We start from the raw sequence: 22,583 nt of genomic DNA on the forward strand, positions 1-22,583 counted from the left end.
CAAAAATGAGAAGACTTCTTTTGAGTTTGTAATTAACATTGGATTTGCCAATTATTGTATAAAGAAACTCACAGGAACATTTGTCCAGATCAATGAAGTCTATGAGAAACAGAACTAAATATTCCTATTTTTTTTCAGAAAAGTCCCAACACACAAACTAAACCAAAGCTGAAATTATTTGCTTTTGCACATTAACAATTTCCTCCTTTTCTTTCTGGTTTCGAATGATCAAAAGGTAGAGATGATAAAGCAGAGGAAATGGATTGAACTGGAATCTTCTTCAGTCTCAAGAGGCTATTGCTGAACAAGTGCCAGCAAATGCCCTGGGGTTTAGGAAGAAAAAAACCTAGAACATGTTTTGTAATCCAAGGACTCATCTATACTGTCAATTAACTTCTCTGAGAGGCAGGAAAATAAATACATCTGTGTTAGAGATACCTTTTGGGCTTTGGTGCCTACTGATCTGGTTGGAGCATGCTGTGGTTCCTCCCAGCTTGCACGCCAGATTGTATTGAAATCCATGCTTGGATTGAAACCATCATGCAGGGAAGAAGGGTGTACATTCCCTTCCTGTCTTGAAAAAGAGCCACAGGCAGTGGAGTCAAAACTGCTCCTTTGTGACCTGATTTCTCACATGGTGTCAGTCAGAAGTATATCCAGCTTCTGGCAAATGCTGTCCAAACAGTGTAGCATAAATAACATAAATCAGTCATCTTGAATACAATGGAGACATTTTCTCCACTGCTTAAACAGAGTTTTCCTTACTTTTTACCTAATTTTCACTCGGCCTAGAAAGTAATTGGTATTACAAGCTTAAAAGATAGTGTGCAAGTGTAGAATACTTGGAGAGGCAGGAATCTGTAAAAAGGAATAGGACAAATTTTTTGCCATTTACACCACTGAAAATCTGGAATAACAAAGCAGAAATTGTCCTCTGGCAAATAGTGGCTATTAAGTGATACTAAAACATGAAGTGTTCAGACACACTTGTTATTTTAAACCATAACTTGTTTGTAGAAGCAAATCATATAGCTGCATTCTCCAGTTTGGCATGAATTTCTTAGCAGAGGATAGTTTGAAGATAGGGTTGACCTGTGGCATTCGGAGTTATTGAGGCAGATCTTTTTCCATCACGTCTGTCTTCAATCCGTGTTTGAGCAATAAACAACGTTTCTGTCCCTGAAGATGATGACTCTTTCACAATAATGTTCTCCAGAAGCCAGTCAGAGCCTCTCCCTTTTTCAACAACCATCCTTTGCAGAATACCAATATCTACTGCTTCCACTTCAAAAATATCCACCTGAAAAATTCAGACTCAAAAAGTCATATGGAAACAGAACTGTGTAACTAAATTATCCGTGTATTTTGAAACACAAAAGTGAGAAGAAAACCAGGATTTTTTTATTAATTCAATAAATACCAACAGAACCAGAGATGACAAGTTTAAACATGCTAAATGCCTTTATTAAGAAGTATTTATTCCCTTTGTGGCTCTGCAATTTACAGCTAAACTATCTCTTTGCCCACACAGAGCTATCAGCGGCTTTCCCAAAATTGATGTTTAATGATCTACAGGGAATTTATTTTAAACATATCTTACTCTCAACAAAATAGACTCCAAGGGCTACCATCTCAGGGATGAAATGCAGGGAATGAGAAGGGCAGAAATGAGCATCACAGAAAGAATCTCTTAGGAAAGGATGACAAACGTGGTTCCAGATTTGGATTAACTTGTAGGACTAGTTTCAATAGAAGTAATTGAATTTAAGGAAAAATATTAAATAAAACTATGTTGAAATAAGTTCTGACATTCTCTATCAGTTAGAAGGCCACAATATTTTTACGATGTTTAGAGCACTGAAGTAAGATTCCTAAAGAAAATTGTGATATGTCAGACATTAAACACTTTCGCAATATGTGATTCTGGGTTTTTGTGAGTGTCACACCTATTTCATGTTTCATCAGCAGAAAAACAGACATTAAATTCTTGGCACAGAGACTTTCCACATTTTTTGCTTTATAGATTTATGAATTACCATCTCATTTCTACTGGGGTTGTTAACTGTTAAAATCTAGTGTTATTTGTGATGATTTAAAGATATAAAGATGTTTTTGAAGGGACTGGGTAGCAATAATGATGAAAACACTTGAGTCCTGAGAAGTCTTCCTAACATAATCCACACTGAAGTTGCTCTGCCAGAGCAAGAGGGCAGCAACCCTTAAAGGTTCATGCAGAGATGAAACAGAGAATAGCACTTCTCTTGCTCCACCTGTCACAGTTTCTTTCCTGGTCAGGTTTTCCAGCTGAAGAACTGATGAAAGATTTATGTCACAAAGATGAGCCTAGCCAGCTTGCACCTTAATGAGACACAGCATAAGCTTAAATATTGAGCTTAAAATTGCAGATAATATATGACCATCCACTTTTAAAAGAATCCCCAGCAACAGAAAAATTTTAAATTTGTTCAGCTTTTTTTCTCGTTTTTCATTAATGTATATACATGTGAATATGAAAGCATGTATGTTTGTGAACTATACCTTTAACAGTCTCCTAAAAATCATAGTCCTATCACTGAATTACTCCATAACTTCTAGAATGAAAGTTCATGTTTGTCAAAAACTGCTACAATGCACCATTTAATCATCACATCTGCATTATCATTCTTAAATTATCACGTGAAATGGGAAAATGAAACAATGATATTAAGGAAAAAATCTGAAAGAGGCACTTGAATAGCTACACTTCCTCACAAGGAGTCAAGGTCATCAGCTACTAGTGAATTTACAGCAGAGCAAATACATTGGAACAGCTGAAATTCTAAATGGAATGCAGAACTTCAGGAAAAAGAGGCTCCTCTTCATGTTTTCCTTAGCTAAATCAAAAAATTAAAGTTAGTGTCAACACTACAATTTTATTTTATTACCTATTGGACTAATTTGATGATTGAATACCATTAATTTTAGCTCTTAATTTACCTTAATTGTGATATTAATCTGATCACTCCTGTATTCCAGGTTTAATTGGATTGGTAAAGTTATACTATCATGCCTGAATAAAATAATTTGTTACACTTATTAAATAAAAAGTATTAAAAATACACAGAGGAGATGACTGAAAAACACAGACTGAAGCAAGAAACATGCAGACCCCTGTGTCTGTTAGTAATAAAATATTTTAAATTGAAAAAATGTGAAAATTTATCCTAAAATTGCTGCTAGGTCTTGCAAATGATTATGCTTATGTTAATGCATGATTGTTGAGGTTTAACCCCAGGCAAGTATCCAAGCCCCACAGAGCTGCTCTCTCACCCTCTCATGAGCAAGATGAAGGATAGAATGAGAAGGGTAAAAGCTAGAAAATTCATGAGTTGAGATAAAGTTTACTAGAGAAAGCAACAGCCATGCACACAAGCAGAGCAAAAGAAGGAATTAATTCACTGCTTCCCATGGGGCAGGGAGGTGTTCAGCCATCCACAAGAGAGCAGGGCCCTAGCACATGGAGTGGTTACTTAGGAAGACTAATGCATCACTCCAAACGTCCACCCTTCCTCCTTCTTCCCCCCACTTTACATACTGAACATGATGCCATCTGGTCTGGAATATCCCTCTGGTCAGTTGGAGTCACCTGTCCTGGCTCTGTCTCCTCTCACCCTGCCATGCACCCCCAGCCTCCTCACCAGCGTGGCAGCCCAAAAAGCAGAGAAGGCCTTGGCTGTGTGTGAGCCCAGCTCAGCAACAACAAAAACATCTCTGTATTATCATCACTGTGTTCAGCACAAACCCAAAACACAGCCCCTCACCAGCCACTGGAAACAAAATTAATTCTACCCCAGCCGAAACAAGCACAATGAATTATTTTATAGGAAACACATGAGAAAGCTCTTGTCAGATACTTGTTAAAATAATTTCTTTTTAAGAGAAAAGAGTTTTCTAGAGAGTGACTAATTTAGTGGCATGCTCATCAGCATCTTCAAAAAAAATCTGTTGTCAGTGATCTACTCTTGGAAAGGATAGTTAGGAATATAGGAAAACTACAGACAATATTCTGGTGGCTTCTACACTTGTGCCAAGTTGGGTTTGACTTGCACCAAGCTTGATGGTTAACAAACTCTTAATACTTATTAACTTAGTGACTTAATAAATCAGGAGCAGCATGTACTATGGGTTTTCTATAACCTGGAGGATCTAGCCACATGTAACAGCAAGTTTGTATATACAGTTAACACACAAGGCTTTCCAAATCTTTTTTCCTCTGAAAATAAGTATATTTTGATGGAAAAAAAACATTTGTAAAAACTCTGATGTTTGGTTTGTTTTAGACACACTATCATTTGTCAATGTGCAATTTTAACAAGCTCACTTTAGAGCATGTAAAATCTCCCAAATCCATGGTCATATTTGCAGATTATCCAGACATCTAATAAACTGCAGGTTAAGCAACTATAAGTAGACTAGAAATTGTGTCAGCTGGGGTAAACTCACTTCACAGACAAGATTACATTTTCTGTTTTATGTGTACATTTGAAAATCTACATAGTGTAATGAGCTTTATTGTAGTCAAGGGACCAAAAAAGAACAAAGAAAGAGCAGCAACTATAACTGTTAGAGCTAAGAACAACTGGCTAGAGATAATTTATTTGCTAAATTTAATTCACTTTTCTCCTCTCAAACTGCAAACAGACAGATCATGACATATATTTCATTCTAATTTTATGAAATTCAATTATTATTAAAAATATATCTAATATTTTTGTAGATTCATATGAGACCATGGATTAGGCATAAAATTTTCTAAATATTCGAGTTGTTGACAGGTCTTGTATGTCACATGATACTCTATCTTTTATTTGACTTACAAATGGGGACCTTTTAAATTACTGGAGGATTAGTTCTTCTGCAAAAAGGGAAAGAGAGAGGAAGGAAACACACAGAAGATAAGCAAACCTATAGAATATGAAATTTATCTTTATAATTTTCCCCTAGGGAAAAAAATGTTAATTGTTTTTTAGTTACTACTAGCAAATTAGGTTTGAACAGAGAAAAGTCACCTTAAATATTGATAATAATATATATAGTCTAATTCAGCAGAGCTTATATTGAATTTTCTCAGAATAACATTAAAGCAATTTGTGTGTTTGTACAGCCCACTAAATTTTCTTAATTAACATTGCCTGCAGAAAGATATTCTCCAAGACTAAACAGCTAAGATTGACAGTGGTAGAGCCATAGATCCTCTGTGACCCAGAGAGCTGCCCTAGCAAAACCAGAAGTGGCATTTTTCATATTTCTTGGCTACGAAAATAAGAACTAAAAAATCCTTTATAACAATCATTCCAGAAAACCTTTCAGAATATTTAGTTTTTTTCTTAACTCCTTTTCAGATTTTCTTCAGATGTTTCTTTCTTTTCCTGGGATCCCTGTTTTGAGCCTTTTCTTTGAACGTATGACCCAGTTTGACTTTATTCAGTACTCTTCTGTGTCAGTGCTGGCAACATATCACTGTTTGCAGCAGCTGCAATAGCTCTTGTAACAGAAGAAGTATTTGAACAGTCACTGTGCAATATTTACCTTTTTAAATGCCAATCATTTTACAGGCTTGGTATTGAGACTTGACGGTTGGTTAATGACGATATTCCCAGCAGAACAGAAAATGGCAAGTAAAGACACACCATATGCTTCATTTCATCAACCTGTATGCACAAGTGGTTTCCCATACTGCTAATGTTAGTATCATTTTAATGGGCTTTTATTGGAAAAGGAGTCAGAGTGTCCAGATAAAGGACCTTTTCTATTAAGCTTAGCAAACCTATTGATTTGCTGCCTGATTATTTTGATCTCCCTTGTTAATCTGGAGAAACTCCGCAGAAAACAAAGGAGTTTTAACACACGTAGACAAAATAAAGGCCCCTGTAACACTGAGCCCAAATCAGAAATAGTGTGGGAACATTCCTGGAAACGGAGAAAAAAGAGAAAAATTACTTTTGCCCCTTCAGACTGTGGTCCTATGGGCTCTTCCAGTTGTGCTGAACAGAACTTTTCCACCCTGTCCCAAATGCTTGTCACACCACTACCTTCTCTTAGATGGACATTATCACCTTTTTAGTTGTGCCAGGATAACCACAAAATCAGCTCCAGCCAAATTTTGTCAAGATAGACCAAGTGAAAAAGTTCAAATCACTAACGATATTAACTGCTTAAACTAAATAAACATTTGGACAGAGCAAATGTATGTCACTGTACCAGAAGACTTCAGAGGTGGAAACACTGGGTGGTAAGCAGCAGTGATGACAAGCACTGGTAGCAGTACTGTCTTGGCTCAGTTAAGTGGAAGGATGAAAAGTGCCTCTGACTGTGCCCTCACTGTCTTGAAGTCAGTGTTCTGTACAAATGCTCCTTAAAAATAGGAGTTTTCATGCATCTGAAAAAAACAACACAGCTTTCCATCTAGACTCACATTTCTGCAAGCATGTTTTTGTATTATGTTAAATTTTCAGCTATAAATTCATTGCAAATTTTTATCTCTGTGTGAAAAAAGTAATGTAAATTATAGTGAATGAATGACCAGAGGTTTCTGATAACCCACGTTTATCACAGTTTACCAATCTTCAACAAGATTAGTGAAGAATCAGTGACAGAATAGGGGTAATGAAAAACCCCAAATATATTTGCCCTGCACTGACCTGATGTTAATTTTCTTAGTATGTCTGGAAAGAAATCTTTTTGAAACAAGATTTCTATGCACAAAACAGCAACAGGAGTAAGAAAGAATAGGGGCACTTATAATGATCAGCAGCTATGACCATTCAGCTAACTAATTAAAGACATTTCAATCAGACTTTAAGTAAAATGTGTTTAATAAAATGCAAAAGGACTGCTACATGGATCAGTATCATCAGCCACATCCAAAGACGTAATCATAAATTATAATAAACAAAAGAGATTAAAAAATCAAACCAAAACAACAAAAACAAAACACAAACAAAAAAAGACAGTCATCACTTTGGACAGATTCAACCCCATCCGATGCAGCCTGATTGTTGGATTGATTTAATAACAGTCCAAGTTTGAGATCTGATTTAACATGCAAAGAAAATAGGATGAATGTAATTTTCTTCAACTTCGGTAATGCATATCATTGTATAATATTTTGATTAAGACACTATAATCAAATATAATAATGGGATAATAAAATGTCTAACTTGTATGTCTGTAAGTGAAGCTGTAAACAGAGAATATTTTCAAGCGCATTTCATTGCAGTGAGGCCAGTTAATAAGCTTATGCACGTTAGTATTTCCATGATTTATCTGGAAAAAAACAAGATTTCAGAGATTATGCAAATACAATCTCCAGATATGACACTTGAAGAAGTAGAGTGTTAAATTGAAGAGTACTCTGAAAAGATTTGTGAGAATTAATAAATCACTGGAAAGCCTTCCTTTCAGTGAATCGAGCAGAATAATCTATTTAACTTGTCAAAGGCATACTGATATTCTTATTGTCATAAATACTGTCAAAGGCAGTAGAAATTTGGTGTAAAAGAGCTATCCAAACCAACAGTCAAAAATGTGACAAAATTAAGTTCCTAGAAGTTAAAGTTTGACAAATTGAGACAGAAAATAGTGTGAATCTCTAATATTTAAACGAAAAAAAAAGGTATCCTTAAGCTTGGAAACAACTTTCCAGCTAGATTTAAACTTCATCACTGGTAGCCATTCATTTGGCATTAGATATATTTTTGGAACTATTTCACTTGAACTGAATTTAATTTAGTTCTTGCTGCATTGAGGAAAATGACTGAATATTTTATTTTTTGAAAAATGCACATTTCTATTAACCATAACTATTTTAAGATTTTTTATAAATCAAGCTAATAAATTTAGCTGCATTTTATTTTAAAATTACCTTGTTTATCAAAAGGCTGAAATGAACAGGGCATAAAATTCACTTATCCAACTTGGCCTATCTAAAATAAGTCCATATAATAAGACAATTTCCTGAAAAGAACGCAGCAGGTACTCTCTGAGGTTAACTAGTTTTGTTTTAAGATAAATGTCCAAATGAACAGAGAAGGTAATCATCACTCCCTTTCTGCAGCAGATGCTTAAACCATCATGTTAGAACAAAGACGTACAATACAGGCAAGTAAAACTAAGTGAGATGCATTTCAGCTCTAGAAATGTCACTTAGGTGATTTATTTTTAAGATCTACATAGACAGAATGAGGTACTGCCCTCTTGCAGTTAATTTTAGCATTAATTAGTTTTGTCCAGTTTTTAATTTTTTGCAGCAAATTTTTACATGTTTTCTCGCCTTGCAAGAATATGTCAGGAAACCAAAATTAATTATTCACACAGCTCTAATCCTTGGCCACTGCTGTGTAGGCAACACAGCACTGTTGTGCTGGGTGATTGCAATGGTATGTTCTGACTCTGCCCCTTACAAATCTCTCACTGACTGTAACCACTGACTGGGAAATGCCATCTTGGAGGTATCGCTGAGAACTGCACATGACTCAGGTATTTGACACTGTCCCTAGGATTTCATAAAGCTTTAGTAATGTTCTTTCTGTGTTTCTCCTCACAGTTTCTGAGAACCTTCACCAATCTTTCCTTCAAGATGGTGGTATTTCATATTTTTCTACTTCCCATCTGATCACTCCTTCTGCTCAATGGATTTAAACATGGTGTAACCAAAAGTAGAAGTCACGTGGCCAAAGTGAGCAGCTGAGCGCTGCGGTGTGAGTGCACAGGGGAGTTTCCCAAAGGAAGCTCAGGGGTAGCAAAGAGAGCCCCCAGGAGCCGGCAGCTCATGCCACAGCAGGTAACAGGATTCAGGGCCAGGAGCAATGGTGGCCAAGCTCCCCCCATGTATTGAAGAAGCCCTGAGGGAGTGCAAGCAACCAGGAGTGCCACCAACAGAGCAGCCAAAGGCTGAGGGAAAGGTTGAGGTACTTATTGCTGTCTTTGCCTCAGTATCTAATAGAAAACCAATTGCTCTTCCAGCCCCTGAGACGTAAAACAGAGACAGGGAGCAGAATGAAGTCCCTACAATCCAAGGGAAAAGGACCAGCAACCTGCTACAGCACACAGACACACACATCCATGGGACCGGAGAGGATTCACCTAAGGGTACCTAGGGAGCTGGCAGAAGTGCTCACTGAGTCTCTTTCCATCATTTACAAGCAGTCCCAGATAACTTGACCAGTCCCAGTAGACTGGAAATTACCAAATGTAACATCCATCTACAAGAAGGGTTGGAAAGAGGATCCAGGGAACTACAGGCCTGTTAGCCTGACCTTGGTCCCAGGGAAGGTCATGGAGCAGATCATATCAAGTACCATCACACTACACACACAACACATTTAGGGGATCGGGGCAGCCATCATGGCTTTATGAAAGGCAGGTCCTGCTTGACTGATCTTCTTCTATGACAGAGTGACCTACTTAGTGAATGAAGGAAAGGCTGTGAATATTGTTTAGCTGGACTTTAAGAAAGCCTTTGATGCAATTTCCCACAGCATTCCCCTGGAGAAAGTGGCTCCTCATGGTTTGGATGCGTGCACAGTTCACTGGATAAAAAACTGACTGGATGGCCAGGCCCAGAGAGTGGTGGTGAGTGGAGTTAAATCCAGCTGATGGCTGGTCACTACTGGTGTTCCCCAGGGCTCAGTTCAGGGACCAGTCCTGTTTAATACCTTTATTGGTGATTTGGATGAGGGGATTGAGGGCACCTTCAGACAGTTGGCGGACACCACCAAGTTGGGTGGAGGGCAGAAAGGCTCTGCGAAGGGATCTGGACAGGCTGGATTGATGGGCCAAGGCAAATTGCATGAGGCACAGCAAGGCCAAGTGCCAGGTCTTTCACTTGGATCTCAACAACCCCGTGCAATGCTACATGATGTGAAGAGTGGCTGGAAAACTGTCTGGTAGAAAAGGACCTGGAGATTCTGGTTGACAGCTGCTGAACATGAGCCAGCTTGTTCCCAGGTGGCCAAGGCAGCCAAAGGTGTCCTGGCCTGTAATAGAAATAGCATGGCCAGCAGGACCAGGGCAGTGATTCAGTGATTGTCCCCCTGTACTTGGTGCTGATTAGGCCACACCTTGAATCCTGTGCTCAGTTTTGGGCCCCTCTCTACAAGGACATTGAGGTGCTGGAATGTGTCCAGAGAAGAGCAACAGAGCTGGTGAAGGGTCTCAAGGAGAAATCCTGTGAGGAGCAGCTGACAGAACTTAGTTTAGTTTAGTCTGGAGAAAAGGAGGCTTGGGGGAGACCTGATTGCTCTCTACAACTACCTGAAAGGAGGTGGCAGCTAGGTAAGGGTTGGTCTCTTCTCCCAGGAAACAAGCCACAGCACAAGAAGAAATGGCTTTGAGTTGTACCTGGGGAAGTTTAGACTGGATATTAGGAAAAATTTGTTCACTGTGATGGTTGTCAAGCATTGGAACAGGCTGCCCAGGGAAACTGGCTAGTCACCATCTCTGGAGGTATTTAGAAGACATGTAGTCAGGGACATGGTTCAGTAGTGGACTTAGCAGTGCTGGGTCAATGGTTGGACTTGATCTTAAAGGTCTCTTCCAACCCAAACAATTCCATGATTCTTTGATGACCAGATGGATTTAGTGTTCATTTCTGTATAACAGTAACTTGGCCAACAGCCTACCATTGTGATTAACATATTTGGATCAATGACATTTGAGAATTATTTAATCACTATGTCAGGCATGCTTTCCATAAGAGAAGATTTATCTGCAGTCACAAAATAGCAGCACTGTCAATGTGATGGGATGTGGATATTACAGGCAAATACTGGTTTCCTACTTGTGACCTCAGGACACTGTCCCACATTCTGACCCTTAGTGTATTCTGGCATACATGGACTTTTCCCTGAAGTTTTTGTTTGTTTTTTTTTTTTTTTTAATTGTCAGTTTAATCTGTGAGTACTGAAACTGAACACCAACAGTCACCTCTCACTGACAATTTTTGTATGTGCTGCAGTTACCATGGCACCAACCTGAGCAGTTGATGTCTAAATATAGGGCAGGATAAAGGATATATCTTTTCAAATTCTAATAGAATGAAGTAAAAATTGTCAGAGAATTTAGTGCTTCCATAAGGTGGAGTACTTAAAATACTGGCCACTTTCATTAAACCCAGATTAAAATACTTAAATATCAGTCATAACATATTCAGTGTAATTTACTGTTTTTGATGGAACTGATGTGAAAAAAACCCCACATTCTCAAAGAGGAAATTTTCAGATAACTCACAGCCATATGACAGAGCATACAGCAAGTCTATCAGGCCTTATAAAGAGGCATCAAGAACTACATTTGCTGACAAATGCTGGCTGTCAGAAGTAACACAGAGATACTGTAAGGATTTTACACAACTGGGTCCTGGTTTTCACAGAATGCCTTGAACCATTTCTTGGTTCAAGAAAGTGTTCGTAGTAGGTAACGTCTATCAGGCTTAAGCAGACTCACAAACCATGAATAAATACTATTAGGGTTTCATGAAAGCTGAACTGCATGAAGAAGTGTGCTGAGATTGCTTTGTCTATCCTCACAGTTTTTAGGAGAAGATCAAACAAGGCATCAATGTCATAGCAATTTGAAAGAATATGGATCTTGCAGGACAAGTCCTCACACTCATTTGTCTGAGTAGATCACCAGAAGCTCAGCTCTCTCGGTGACAGGGCTGCTCTCTCTCAGGGGTGAGCTACAGGGGCTTACCGGTATAATAGTATCATGCACATTACTTTACTTACAAGTTCTCTGATGGTCTCACAGGTGTAAGGACTTTGGAAAGGCACAAAGCAACCTTTCAGATATAAGATGCTAATTCACTCTTTTACTATCATGTAACCTAGCTCATGAAAATAAAAGACCTGTTAAATGAGAGAAAAATATCTCCAATCCACTGCAAACTTCGCTGAATATTTAAACATTTCTATGTATTTCTGCATAGCTAAACTGTTGCTTGTAGCAGCCCTGACATTCTGTGAGACTAACACCATATTTTGATGTGATTTCCAACAGAAACACTGTTCCAGTCGACTAGCTGTTGCTGTATAGTCAGGGGAAAAATTATTGCAAGGAAAAGCACATTTTAAAATGTCAGAACAACTGTTAAGATTCAGAATGCAAATTCTGCCTGTTATACTCCAAATCCCCTAAACCACCAAGTGCAGACTCTGACTGCAGGGGTGCTTGGCACAATATGTGATTGGGCTGGTATAGAAAGAGACATTCTACACTTGAGAGTCTTTTTGGAGACTACTTTTAAAGGGAAGAAAACATTGGGAAATTTCCAAAACATATCACGGAAAAATGCTGCTGCATAGGCAGAAGCCTTGCTTGCAGAATAATTTTATACTTTTCAATTAACCAAATACCTTTACTTTCACTGAACAAAGTGAATCAAGACTTTTATGTGTTTCTCTATTACTTATCTGCAAGCAATTTTTTTTTAGAGCCCTAAAATACTCCTGTGCTGATATCTACATTTAGAAATACAAGGATACTGTGTTACATTCACACACTGTTCCTATAAAATGTCAAATAAATAATGAAGACATGGCTATATGCCAGATCTCTATCTTACTCTGTAAGACAGAAAAATTCTGAGCTAAACTGAAGTAGATGCAAATACTATTAAAGTACCCTTCAGGTTATAAATCTTTGTGGTTCACTTCTGCTTTCATAGTCAACTTTTCTAGATGTGCATCCTTGGTCCCTCTTCATTAAAAACTACCAGTCTACAAGTAAACTAACTTTACTTCACGAGGACAAAATGACTGCAGCTCTAAAATTATGTTAAATCAGTTTATCAGCAAACCATAATCTGAACTTCAGCATTAGGGAATACAAATGTGACTATCAAAACTGAGTAGTCTTATCCACAGTATTTAATCCCTCAAAAATAAAGATTTAAACTCTCCAACTTTTCTTATGAATATTTATTTCAAGTAGGTGAAATCCTGCAAGATAATACCTACTTTCAATTTCCACTGAATTGATGAGGTTGGGGGTAGTTAGGAGCTGAGCTTCTCCTGATCACATATATCATGTCTCTGCTTTGGGTATGAGTCTAGGCTGATTTGGAAGTTTGCATCCTTAAAGAAACTCTCATTTCTTTGGCAGCCAACACCAACAGAAGAAAATAACTTACTAGTTGCAAGACACTGGTGGATTTTTTTTCTAAACTTTAACTATTCCAACTCAAATTTTCTGTAACAGATGTTTGTTTCAGACCCTTTATAAAATTGTTTCAATCCTCAAATTTTTTTCAAATAAAGAGCCAGAGTAAATACAAGCAATTTGTTTATTCCATGTTTAAAATATCTTGTGATCTTTTCAGCTGAAAATTTCACTCCCTCTGTCCAGAGCTTCCAATGGGGACAAGGTTTTATGTCAAAGACATGCATTTTGCTGTAAATCTACCCATGTTTCTGCAGCACATTCAGTACCTAAATTCCCTTTAATTTCTGCTTATACTGACAATGCATCAAGGAAATGCATCTTTGGCAGCCGTATGGGACTTTGACTGGTCTATGCCTACGAGCTACAAGACTCACTCCTGCACAGTGAGTGAATGATGATCTTCCTGGTAGACCTAAGAAAACTACGGAGGGTAGTGTCTGACTATCTGGAGAGAGACCAAGAGCCAGACTGAGGGGTAGACAGCAGAAAGCAGGGAAAGGTGCCATAGTCTGAAGGATGGCATGGGCAGAAAAGAGGTATTAAAAGGAAATTGAGTATTTTTAGAGTTCTATTGTGAGGCAAATATGCAGGAAAACCAATGGCATGTCACTGAAAACTTTCAGTATTTGCAAAATTGAATATAAAAGCACTTGATATAGTCACTTTATTACCTGTCAGTATTGCTAGTGTCAGCTGCATAAGGATTGGTATTTTGCACTTAAGATAGGGATATAGACAGACGCACACACTTAAAATCAGAGCATTGCAAACTGGACTTTGTAGACTTCCCTATTCCCACTAAATCCGCATGAATTGGACTGGGTTCTAAAAGTGGAAAATATCTTGCAGAAATTATAAGTATACCTTTCCTTTAGTGAAATTTTCATCTCCTTTTCTAACTTTTTTCTTCCAGTATCTCCTAAGAGGCCTTGCAACATGACATAGACATCTGCATCTGTTCCTGACCCAGAGGTAGCTCACATAGTGATGTAGAGAACATAGCTTTTGACTGTGGGGAAAAAGAGTTCAAAGGTTTACCAAACCTAAACCAGTTAAAACATATATTATTTAATAAATGACTACTATTATGTTTTAATTTTTCATCCTATCTGGAATGATCAGAAGACCAAACCATACTGTAATGCTTGGAAAAGCACAAGATGCATTGTAATTAGAATTTAAGAACCACTATTACGAAGAATAATAAGCTAAATAATTTGAGTGGGCCTGAAACACAGGCAGGAGGAAAAAAAAATTAAAAAATGAACACATAACAAATTGGTATAAAAACATGTAAATAATACTCTATCACCACTTGTATGCATTTAAATACATGACACTCCAACGAAAAAGTTCCTAGGCTATGGATGATACTAAATCACTCAACAAGTACATCTCTGCTCAGAGCCTCAGTGAGTTCAAACAAAGCTGGACTCTGCCAGAAAGACAGTAACTTTTGTATTTCCTCTGGATCATGGTCCAGTCAGTGGCTGTTCACTCTACACTGTGCCGGTTGGAGTTACTGGCCTCAGGAGAGGAGATGACATATCAGAGAACACACCGTGTGAACACACAACCCTTCAGCTGAGCACTTCCTTAAAGCTGCTTATGTAAAGTACCTGTTTGTACTCCCAGAGAAATGCATAACACGCTGGTGATATGGCCCCTAAAATAAGAAAGAAATCACATGCCCAAAACATTCAGTTGAAAAGGGGAGAGGTAAAGAAACAGCACTTGTCCTTATGTTAAATGCACCTCAGAAAGAGGAGCAGCATTTTTAAAGATTTAAATATCTGTGCTCTTCCAGAATGAAATACGTTTAAGAAGTATTTAAAGGCAAAGAACTTTCCCAGGGAATATCCCAGCAGTACTCTTCTCAAATTCATATTCAAGAAGCTTCTGCCTAAGTGCTTTGTTTGGTACTAACTTTGAAAGCACAGCAAAAGAGGCAGAGAATATACAGATTACTTCTGTGCTTGATCTAAACCCGTAACTTTGGGGGTAGCCTAGGATATTCTCATGGTAGAATATTTATTTAGGGTAAGAGCTCTTCCACTCTTCTCTAACTTATGTTATAAAGCCTCATAAGAGACACAGAGCAGACTAAAAATATCCAGTCTTGAGGGGACCAAGGCACAATTCTGATGGAGTTAGATGACATGCAACTGCTAGGTCACAGAAAAAGAATGCCCGAAATTCTAGGAACACAAACAACAAGAAATCTGTTCAGGCTGGGGGGCATGGATCTCCTTCTTGTCTGAAATTACAGTACAAGAATTATTTCCTCTGTATTTTCTTGTTTAGTCTGTGAGAGAACCAGATCATATTACTGAGAAAAAGCTGAACTCTGAGTACTGTTCAAAACCCTTTTAATAGTTTCAGTGCCATATTCCTACTCTTTTATGTGCCACAAACTGATACCAGGCATACTTGAGTGCACAATGCTCAGCTATAGGAACTAAGATACTGGTTTTAAACACTGGAGTGGACTGGCCTTAGCCATGCATCACCAGAAATGAACAGAAAATATCTGTGAAATACTTTGGGCTGCTCTAAAAATCGGCCATCATTACTGACCAAATCCCTTCCACTGTTTCTAATTTGTGACAAACCTGCTGAAAAGGAGACCCAGCTGTGAGAACTGGCAGCTCAGTTACTCTTCCTCCTTCTTCATCAGCAAAGTTATGACAAAATGGAAATTCTAGAACACTTCTAATTTCTCTGTCTTGAAGCTTTACCTTAACAAAGAAATAAAAAAAAAAATAACTTCAGCATCTGTTGTGCTCTAATGCAAACCATAGCCAAACTTTTAAACAGCTATGACACATCATCTCAAAATTTAAAATTAAGAGGGAATAATTTTTTCTAAAATGTTTTTGAAAACAACCTTTTAAATCAGAAGGAATAGATTACTTTCCCAATTAAAGGTAATTAAAATGTTGTCAACATTATTGCTGCAGAGGCTACAGTGAAGGAAAAAAAAATACTTCGAGTTGTTCAAAAAGGTTCCTTTATGTAACCTATTCATCCAGCATATGGAAGAAAAAGAAGTGTTGATATGGGCACACTTCAGCTTGTGAGAATTGTCAATATACCACAATATTTTTCAGTATGGAATGTTTGCTTATTCTAAGTAACAGGAGAAAGAAGAATAAGTGTTCCTGGGAAAAACTGAAATACAGAAATTAAGAATGCTTTCTGACATGTATATATATCAGTACATAAGTATCACATGAATATATAGGGTTTGATATAAGTAATGTCAATCTCTATGAAATTCCGTGTATAAACTAAGAAAATAGTGATCCTGCACTAAGTAGCTTATTATTACTATAAGAAAACATATTTTAATAATGAGATTTTAATAATTAATTTGCACTGTGGTACTACCAGCTACACTAAGAGATAAATTCCCATTTTCTAAGCTGTTTAAACCTAGACCAGACAACATATTTGAAAATATGTTGTAGGATGTAATCCTGCTTTGAAAAGGGCACATATAATTCACTCATTCAATTCTTCATGACCTAACTCACTAAAATATCCAAACTTTGAAGCCAGTAAGCAAAACCAACTTTGGTTAGGAATTGTCACTTGGAGATGGTAGCATTATTTTGTCTTCAAAGGACTCAGTATTTTTCATTATGACAAACACACTGAAAAGATTTTTTTAAATGCACTGTGAAGTATAATGCTAGCACAACTTTCCTTTCATAATTATATCTACATTCCTGAACAGTTTGTTGAAACTCAGGTTTCATTTTCTATGTTTTATTTCCTCAAGAAGTGAAAGAAGCAAGAATGAAGATGTTAGCTATTACATGCTTCAGAAATAAAGCATATCTTAATTAATTCTGTTTGAGGCATTATTTTATAAAGGTTTCAATTTCCTAAAAAAATCAGGATAATTATTTTGTACTTATGGCTGTAAGAATGAATTCTGAATCTAAACATGGAATTCAACCAACTACACCTGCATTTACTTTTGATAGAAGGGGGAAATCTCAGACTCTCTGGAGGTGCAATCTTGTAAAATCAAAGCAAAATAGCATAGAAATGACCACCCTGATTCTAACCAGCAGTGTAAATACACTGCTAAGCTGTCTTTAATAACAGATATTATCCACAACCTCCTATACCAACCTTGTTATTTCATACAAGGATTCAGACAGTCCTGCTATAAAAACCATAGAATAAGAGGAAATGTCTTCCCAAAACCCAAATAATTTACATGTATCCCAAAGCAGGGAAATTTATAGTTTCTATCTCTGCCTCTTCCTACCTAAGGTAAATGTGCATCTTTTCCTTATTTATATAAATTGTGCTGATTTTTTTTTAACTGAGCTTTGAGTGATTGTTCTGAGTTAATGAATTGAAGCAGACTAGTAGATGTCACTGTTTTCAACTGCCAAGGTTCTGTTCTGAAATTTTTGCTGTGATCTACTGTCTCCTACAATACTCCAGAAGCAGTCTTAATTTTGATAGATTTGTTGGATGACTATTTCATCTGGCTATGAAGATGAAATTAACAACTTGCCCACCATTTAAATGTCAGGGAGTTCAGCTCAGTAATACCATGTATTGGAAATGAAATTTTTTTTTTCTCCAGTTTTTAATGAGAACAAAGTAGAAACATTATTGGACAAAAGCATGTCTGCAATTTGAAAGAAGGCAACTCTTTCCTTTAGGTTTGTTTTTATTTTGCCAGCAGAAGAGGATGAAGATATTTTTTTTTGTACAGTTAAGTGGCACAGCAATTTAAATGTGATGTCAAATTTTAGCTGGATATCAGAAGAAAGATTGTCACTTTTGCTATTCACTTCTTTTTTTCACATGCCAACTTAAAAGGCAGATAGTTTCATCAAAATGCATTTCTAGTGTCTGCCTAAATTATTTGCCTTGGATCACTGAATCTACAACATGTAACAGCCAATTTGGAGTTATGTAAATACTGCAATGTATGCCAGTGGGTACAGTTCTGAAAAGACATCACTGGATATGCTACAGATGATGGCACATCTGTATATATGGGTCTCCAGAAATCCATCCAAGTTTAAAAGATTTTTGTTATCCATAGCTATCCTAGTGTTTTGAGCAGTCTCTGAAGTCAACCCTTTACAAATGTTTCAACTTCTGTAAATCAAAAATTAAGCAATTTCAGACAGGACTGAAAACTGGAAGAAATAATGATAGAATATGGAAAGCAAAAAAAGAAATTATAATAGAGACACAGTAAATAATTACTTTAGGCTTTGATTTTTTACCTCACAGCAATGCCAAGTCTCTCCTTCTCCAGCTTCTTCAATTTCTAGCCAAACTTTGAATATAGTATTAAATTTCTTACTTAGTTCAATAGAAGTCTCATAAATCTGCTCTTTTTTAAGGGATCCTTTGGGGAGTATGACTGAAGTGCAAGTTCCTTTTTCACCACATACAGTTAGAGACATTTTAGGGTTCATGAACTAGAAGAAATATCACCAGTTGTGACCTGGACATCCCAAGTCCCTGTTGAAATAAAAGAGCAGAAAAGCATTAATGGGTTTGCCGAAAATCCAAAGTAAAACCTCAATTTGTAACAGGCTGAGTTAGTGAGTGACTAGCAACCCATCCCTACCTTTGTACTGAGCTCAAATATTGGCACATAACAGGTTCACTAACTATCACTGATTTAGTGAGAGGCAAATATGGACACCAGTCCTTCCATAGTGGTAGCTGACACTTTAGAGATGGACCTGTCCAAAAGCAGTGTGCAGATGAGACTGCCAGTTCCACATGAGAGACTTGTGAAGAGCCATGCCAATCTGCTGATTTCCCCCCCCCCCCTTATAAATATCTCCTGATGATTTTAAATATTTTTTCTCACTAGTCACCATTCGAGAGCAGCGTATTGTTTACAAGACACTGCTGGTTATCAGGTTTGCCTTTGGTCAGGGAAGGGTATATTTTCATTTTAACTTTTTGGGGATTTACTGAAAAGAACATGTTAAAATTTGCTCCATGCATACTATAAGAAGATGATGATGAGATAAAGTGGTTCAGAGCTTGAAATGTGATATTTTTATCACAGATCACCACAGTTATCATGACAGCAAAGTACAAAACTTTATCCATTTCTTCTATGAAGAAATAATGTTTGCTGAGAGATTAAAAAGAGTCCTATATAGCAGCACATAGATTTGTCTACTTTAGGGACCCAGGAAGCACTCCAGGAGTATTTTTACTAGGTCTTTTTGAAGCATTTAGTCACTTAAGCATTGTAGATGATTTGACAGATCCCTGAAGGCTCAGAAGGACTGCAGACTGATGCGAGGTAAGCTCCTAAGTAACCTCTGCAACTCTATATGGAACATATATTTGGTTAAAGCTTCAATCAACAAGACAGTTTTGGAGATCAGAAACTTATACCCATCAAAAAACCTCACTGATTTAGCTAGCTTTAATGTTGTAATTCATGTTAATAGAATATATGGAAAATTCAGGGTTATCAAGATCATGGTTTCAATTTTAAAGAGCTGTGAAAATCAGAATTTTCTGTCACCTGGGCTGCTGCAGAATTAAACAGAATTTTTTATTAACATGACTTAGCTCTGTTTATGTAATGTGAGACAAAGTATGGATCTGATAATTTCCAATAGCTATTTTGTAAAACAGGTTGTTTTACTTTGAGTAAAGGCAACAGAGGCTCTCTGAATTTATGTCCATAAACCTCAGCTTCCCACCTCAGCTTCAGAATGTCCAGTCACCTCAGCTTCCTAAGCACAACAGGAAAATCTTTGTCTCCTACTATAACTAATGCAAATAAAACTTTATTGCTTTAGATCAGGTGAGGGTCTGCGCCATAAATCCAGCACTTGTTGACATAAAAATTTAGTACTCACCATCTGTAAAGTCATCTAAAATAACTTCAGTGTTATGACTTCATGGATAATCCTAAATCTATTTTTGTGCCTACAAACATTAAATGTAAATGAAACGAATGATATCTGTGAAAAAATGTAAGTCAAATGAAAATTTATCATATCCCATGTGACATATCTAGGATATTTTAGCCCTTTAGAACTGAAATAGTTGGCCTTTAAATTATCAGTGTATAGCTGCCCAGGAAGACTGAATGGAAGGATTATGTCTGTTGGATTGTACAGTACCATAAGCTGCTATAACACCTAAATTAAATTATATCATTTCTGATAAATTTGTTAAGATTCAGTTTAAAAGCAGTTTCCTTCCTTCTCCTTAGTTAAGTATAAGACAGTGTATTGGGTTTGTGTGGCCAGGTTTTGGTAGCAGGGGGGCTTCAGGGATGGCTTCTGTGAGAAGCCATTAGACGCCCCCATGTCCAGCAGAGCCAATGCCTGCTTGGTCCAAGACAGACTCATCCCTGGCTAAGGCTGAGCCATCAGTGACAGGAGAGCACCTCTGGGATAAGGTATTTAAGAAAATGGTGGGAAAAGACCTGCACGATTGCAACTGGAGAAGGGAAGAGCAAGAAAATGCAAGAGAAGCAATTCTGCAGTTTCTCAAGTCAGGGCAGAAGGAGGGTGAGCCGAGACTCCGCTGCAGCCCATGGTGAAGACCCTGGTGAGGCAGCTGTGCCCCTGTGGCCCATGGAAGTCCACAGTGAAGCAGAGATCCATCTGCAGCCCATGGGGGACCCCATGATGGATGTCGAAAGGAGGATGTGATCTCAGGGAAGCCTGCACTGGAGCAGACTCCCAGCAGGACCTTATGGCCCATGGAGAGAGCTTGTGCTGGAGCAGGTTTACTCATGAAGGACTGCACCCTATGGAAGGAACCCATGCTGGAGCAGTTTCATGCTGTTGTACTGGGGACGGTGACAAAAGCAACATAGACTTCAGTCCAGGAAGAAAATGGAATTATTTATTAATTTCCAAACTTGTTTAGATAACCTGGTTCGCTTGAATGGCATAAGGTTATTGATCCTTTGACCATCCATCTCTTAGAATGGGTTAAACCCTACAACACCCATTTTAAAATATTTCTCCAGTCAGTAACACAACAATACTGCATAACAATCTTGCACCTGCAAGATAAAGGGTTGGTTTACAAAAACCTCTCACTGTTTACAACTAGCATGTGTGTGAAAGTAAGACTTTCACATGGATACTGGCAGAAAGCTGGAAAATTTCTCTGCATCAAGCTTTTGGCATCCACAGCAGTTCATGAAGAACTACAGCCCATTGGAAGTCGTCTCCTTGGACAAGTTTGTGGAGGACTGTCTCTTGTGGAATGGAAGATGAAGGAGCAGGAGAGACAACGTGCAATAAATTGACTGCAATCTTCATTTCCTGTCCCACTGCACAGCTGGGTGGGAGGAGGTAGAGAAAATTGGGAGTGAAGTTTAGCCCAGGAAGAAGGAGGAAAGGTGTTTTTATATTTGGGTTTAGTTCTCATTATCTTTCTCTAATTTCTTTGGTAACAAGCTAATTTCCCCTTGTCAAGTCTGTTTGGTCCATGACAGTAACTGCTGAATGATCTCTCCCTGTCCTTATTTTGACTTGAGAGCCTTTTGTTGTGTTTTTTCTCTCATGTCCAGCTGAGGAGGGGAATGATGAACAGCCTTGATGGACACCTAGTGTCCAGCCAGGGTCAACCCAACACAAACAGTGCAATGCTAAAAATATAATCTTTCTTTGTTTCCTTCTCAGAAATCTTTTAGTTCTCTCAGAAAAGCATTAATGGACTACTGAAACCCATTTATTTTTATGACAACTTTGTTAGCTTAAATAACTGCTTAAATAAATCCCTCTTTGATGTGTAAGCCACCATTAATTTGATAGATCACTACTGTGTTCATTTTGAGCATTTCATTAGCTATTCTGAATCTGTCAATTTTTTTCAATACCCTTTCACAACAAAGAGTTGCCATTTTCTCAGTCATCATATCTTCTTTTCAACTATTCCAGCTTGATACAGTCCTTTTGGACAGAGGTGGCCACAATTACACACAGCATTGGTGGTGAAATATCACGGTTTCTCTGTAAAGCCAGTAATCCACTTTGATTTTGACTGGTTATGCCTACATACACTCTGGGGTCACAGTGACCCCATAGCCGTGTCACATTACTGCCTCAAAATTATCCTGTGATCTTATAACAAACCGAGGTATTTCTCACAGTCCTCCTGCTGAAGAATTTGTGTAGCAGAAATCACTTCAAAACACAGCAGTATAGATCAAAACGTTTTTAGACCCTTAGCTAGTACTTAGTTCCTAACTCTAAAAAAAACCCAAAACAATGGAAATAAGGTCCATTTATCAGAATTGCGAGCTCAGATATCTAGTTGAGTTTTTACACCTAGTTGTATACAAGTTGTTTGCCACAGAATTCTGTTCAATTCCTTTCCTTCAGTTGTCAAAGTTT

The 22,583-nt window shown here is 37.6% G+C and overlaps 1 protein-coding gene across 1 annotated transcript in view; it reads right to left on the minus strand.

The window, feature by feature from the left end:
* Window positions 1-1,060: 1,060 nt before the first annotated feature.
* Window positions 1,061-22,583, minus strand: part of RP1 (RP1 axonemal microtubule associated) — a 148,601-nt gene continuing 127,078 nt past the window's right edge. Inside the window, exon 17 of the mRNA XM_042029113.1 lies at window positions 1,061-1,300. Within this exon, the coding sequence (XP_041885047.1) occupies window positions 1,061-1,300 (240 nt within the window). The remainder of the gene's footprint in view (window positions 1,301-22,583) is intronic.

Source organism: Corvus kubaryi, unplaced genomic scaffold (genome assembly GCF_017639235.1).
Source record: "Corvus kubaryi isolate FWS band 111438036 unplaced genomic scaffold, C.kubaryi_AGA036_p1.0 37312, whole genome shotgun sequence".
Classification (NCBI taxonomy): Eukaryota; Metazoa; Chordata; class Aves; order Passeriformes; family Corvidae; genus Corvus; species Corvus kubaryi.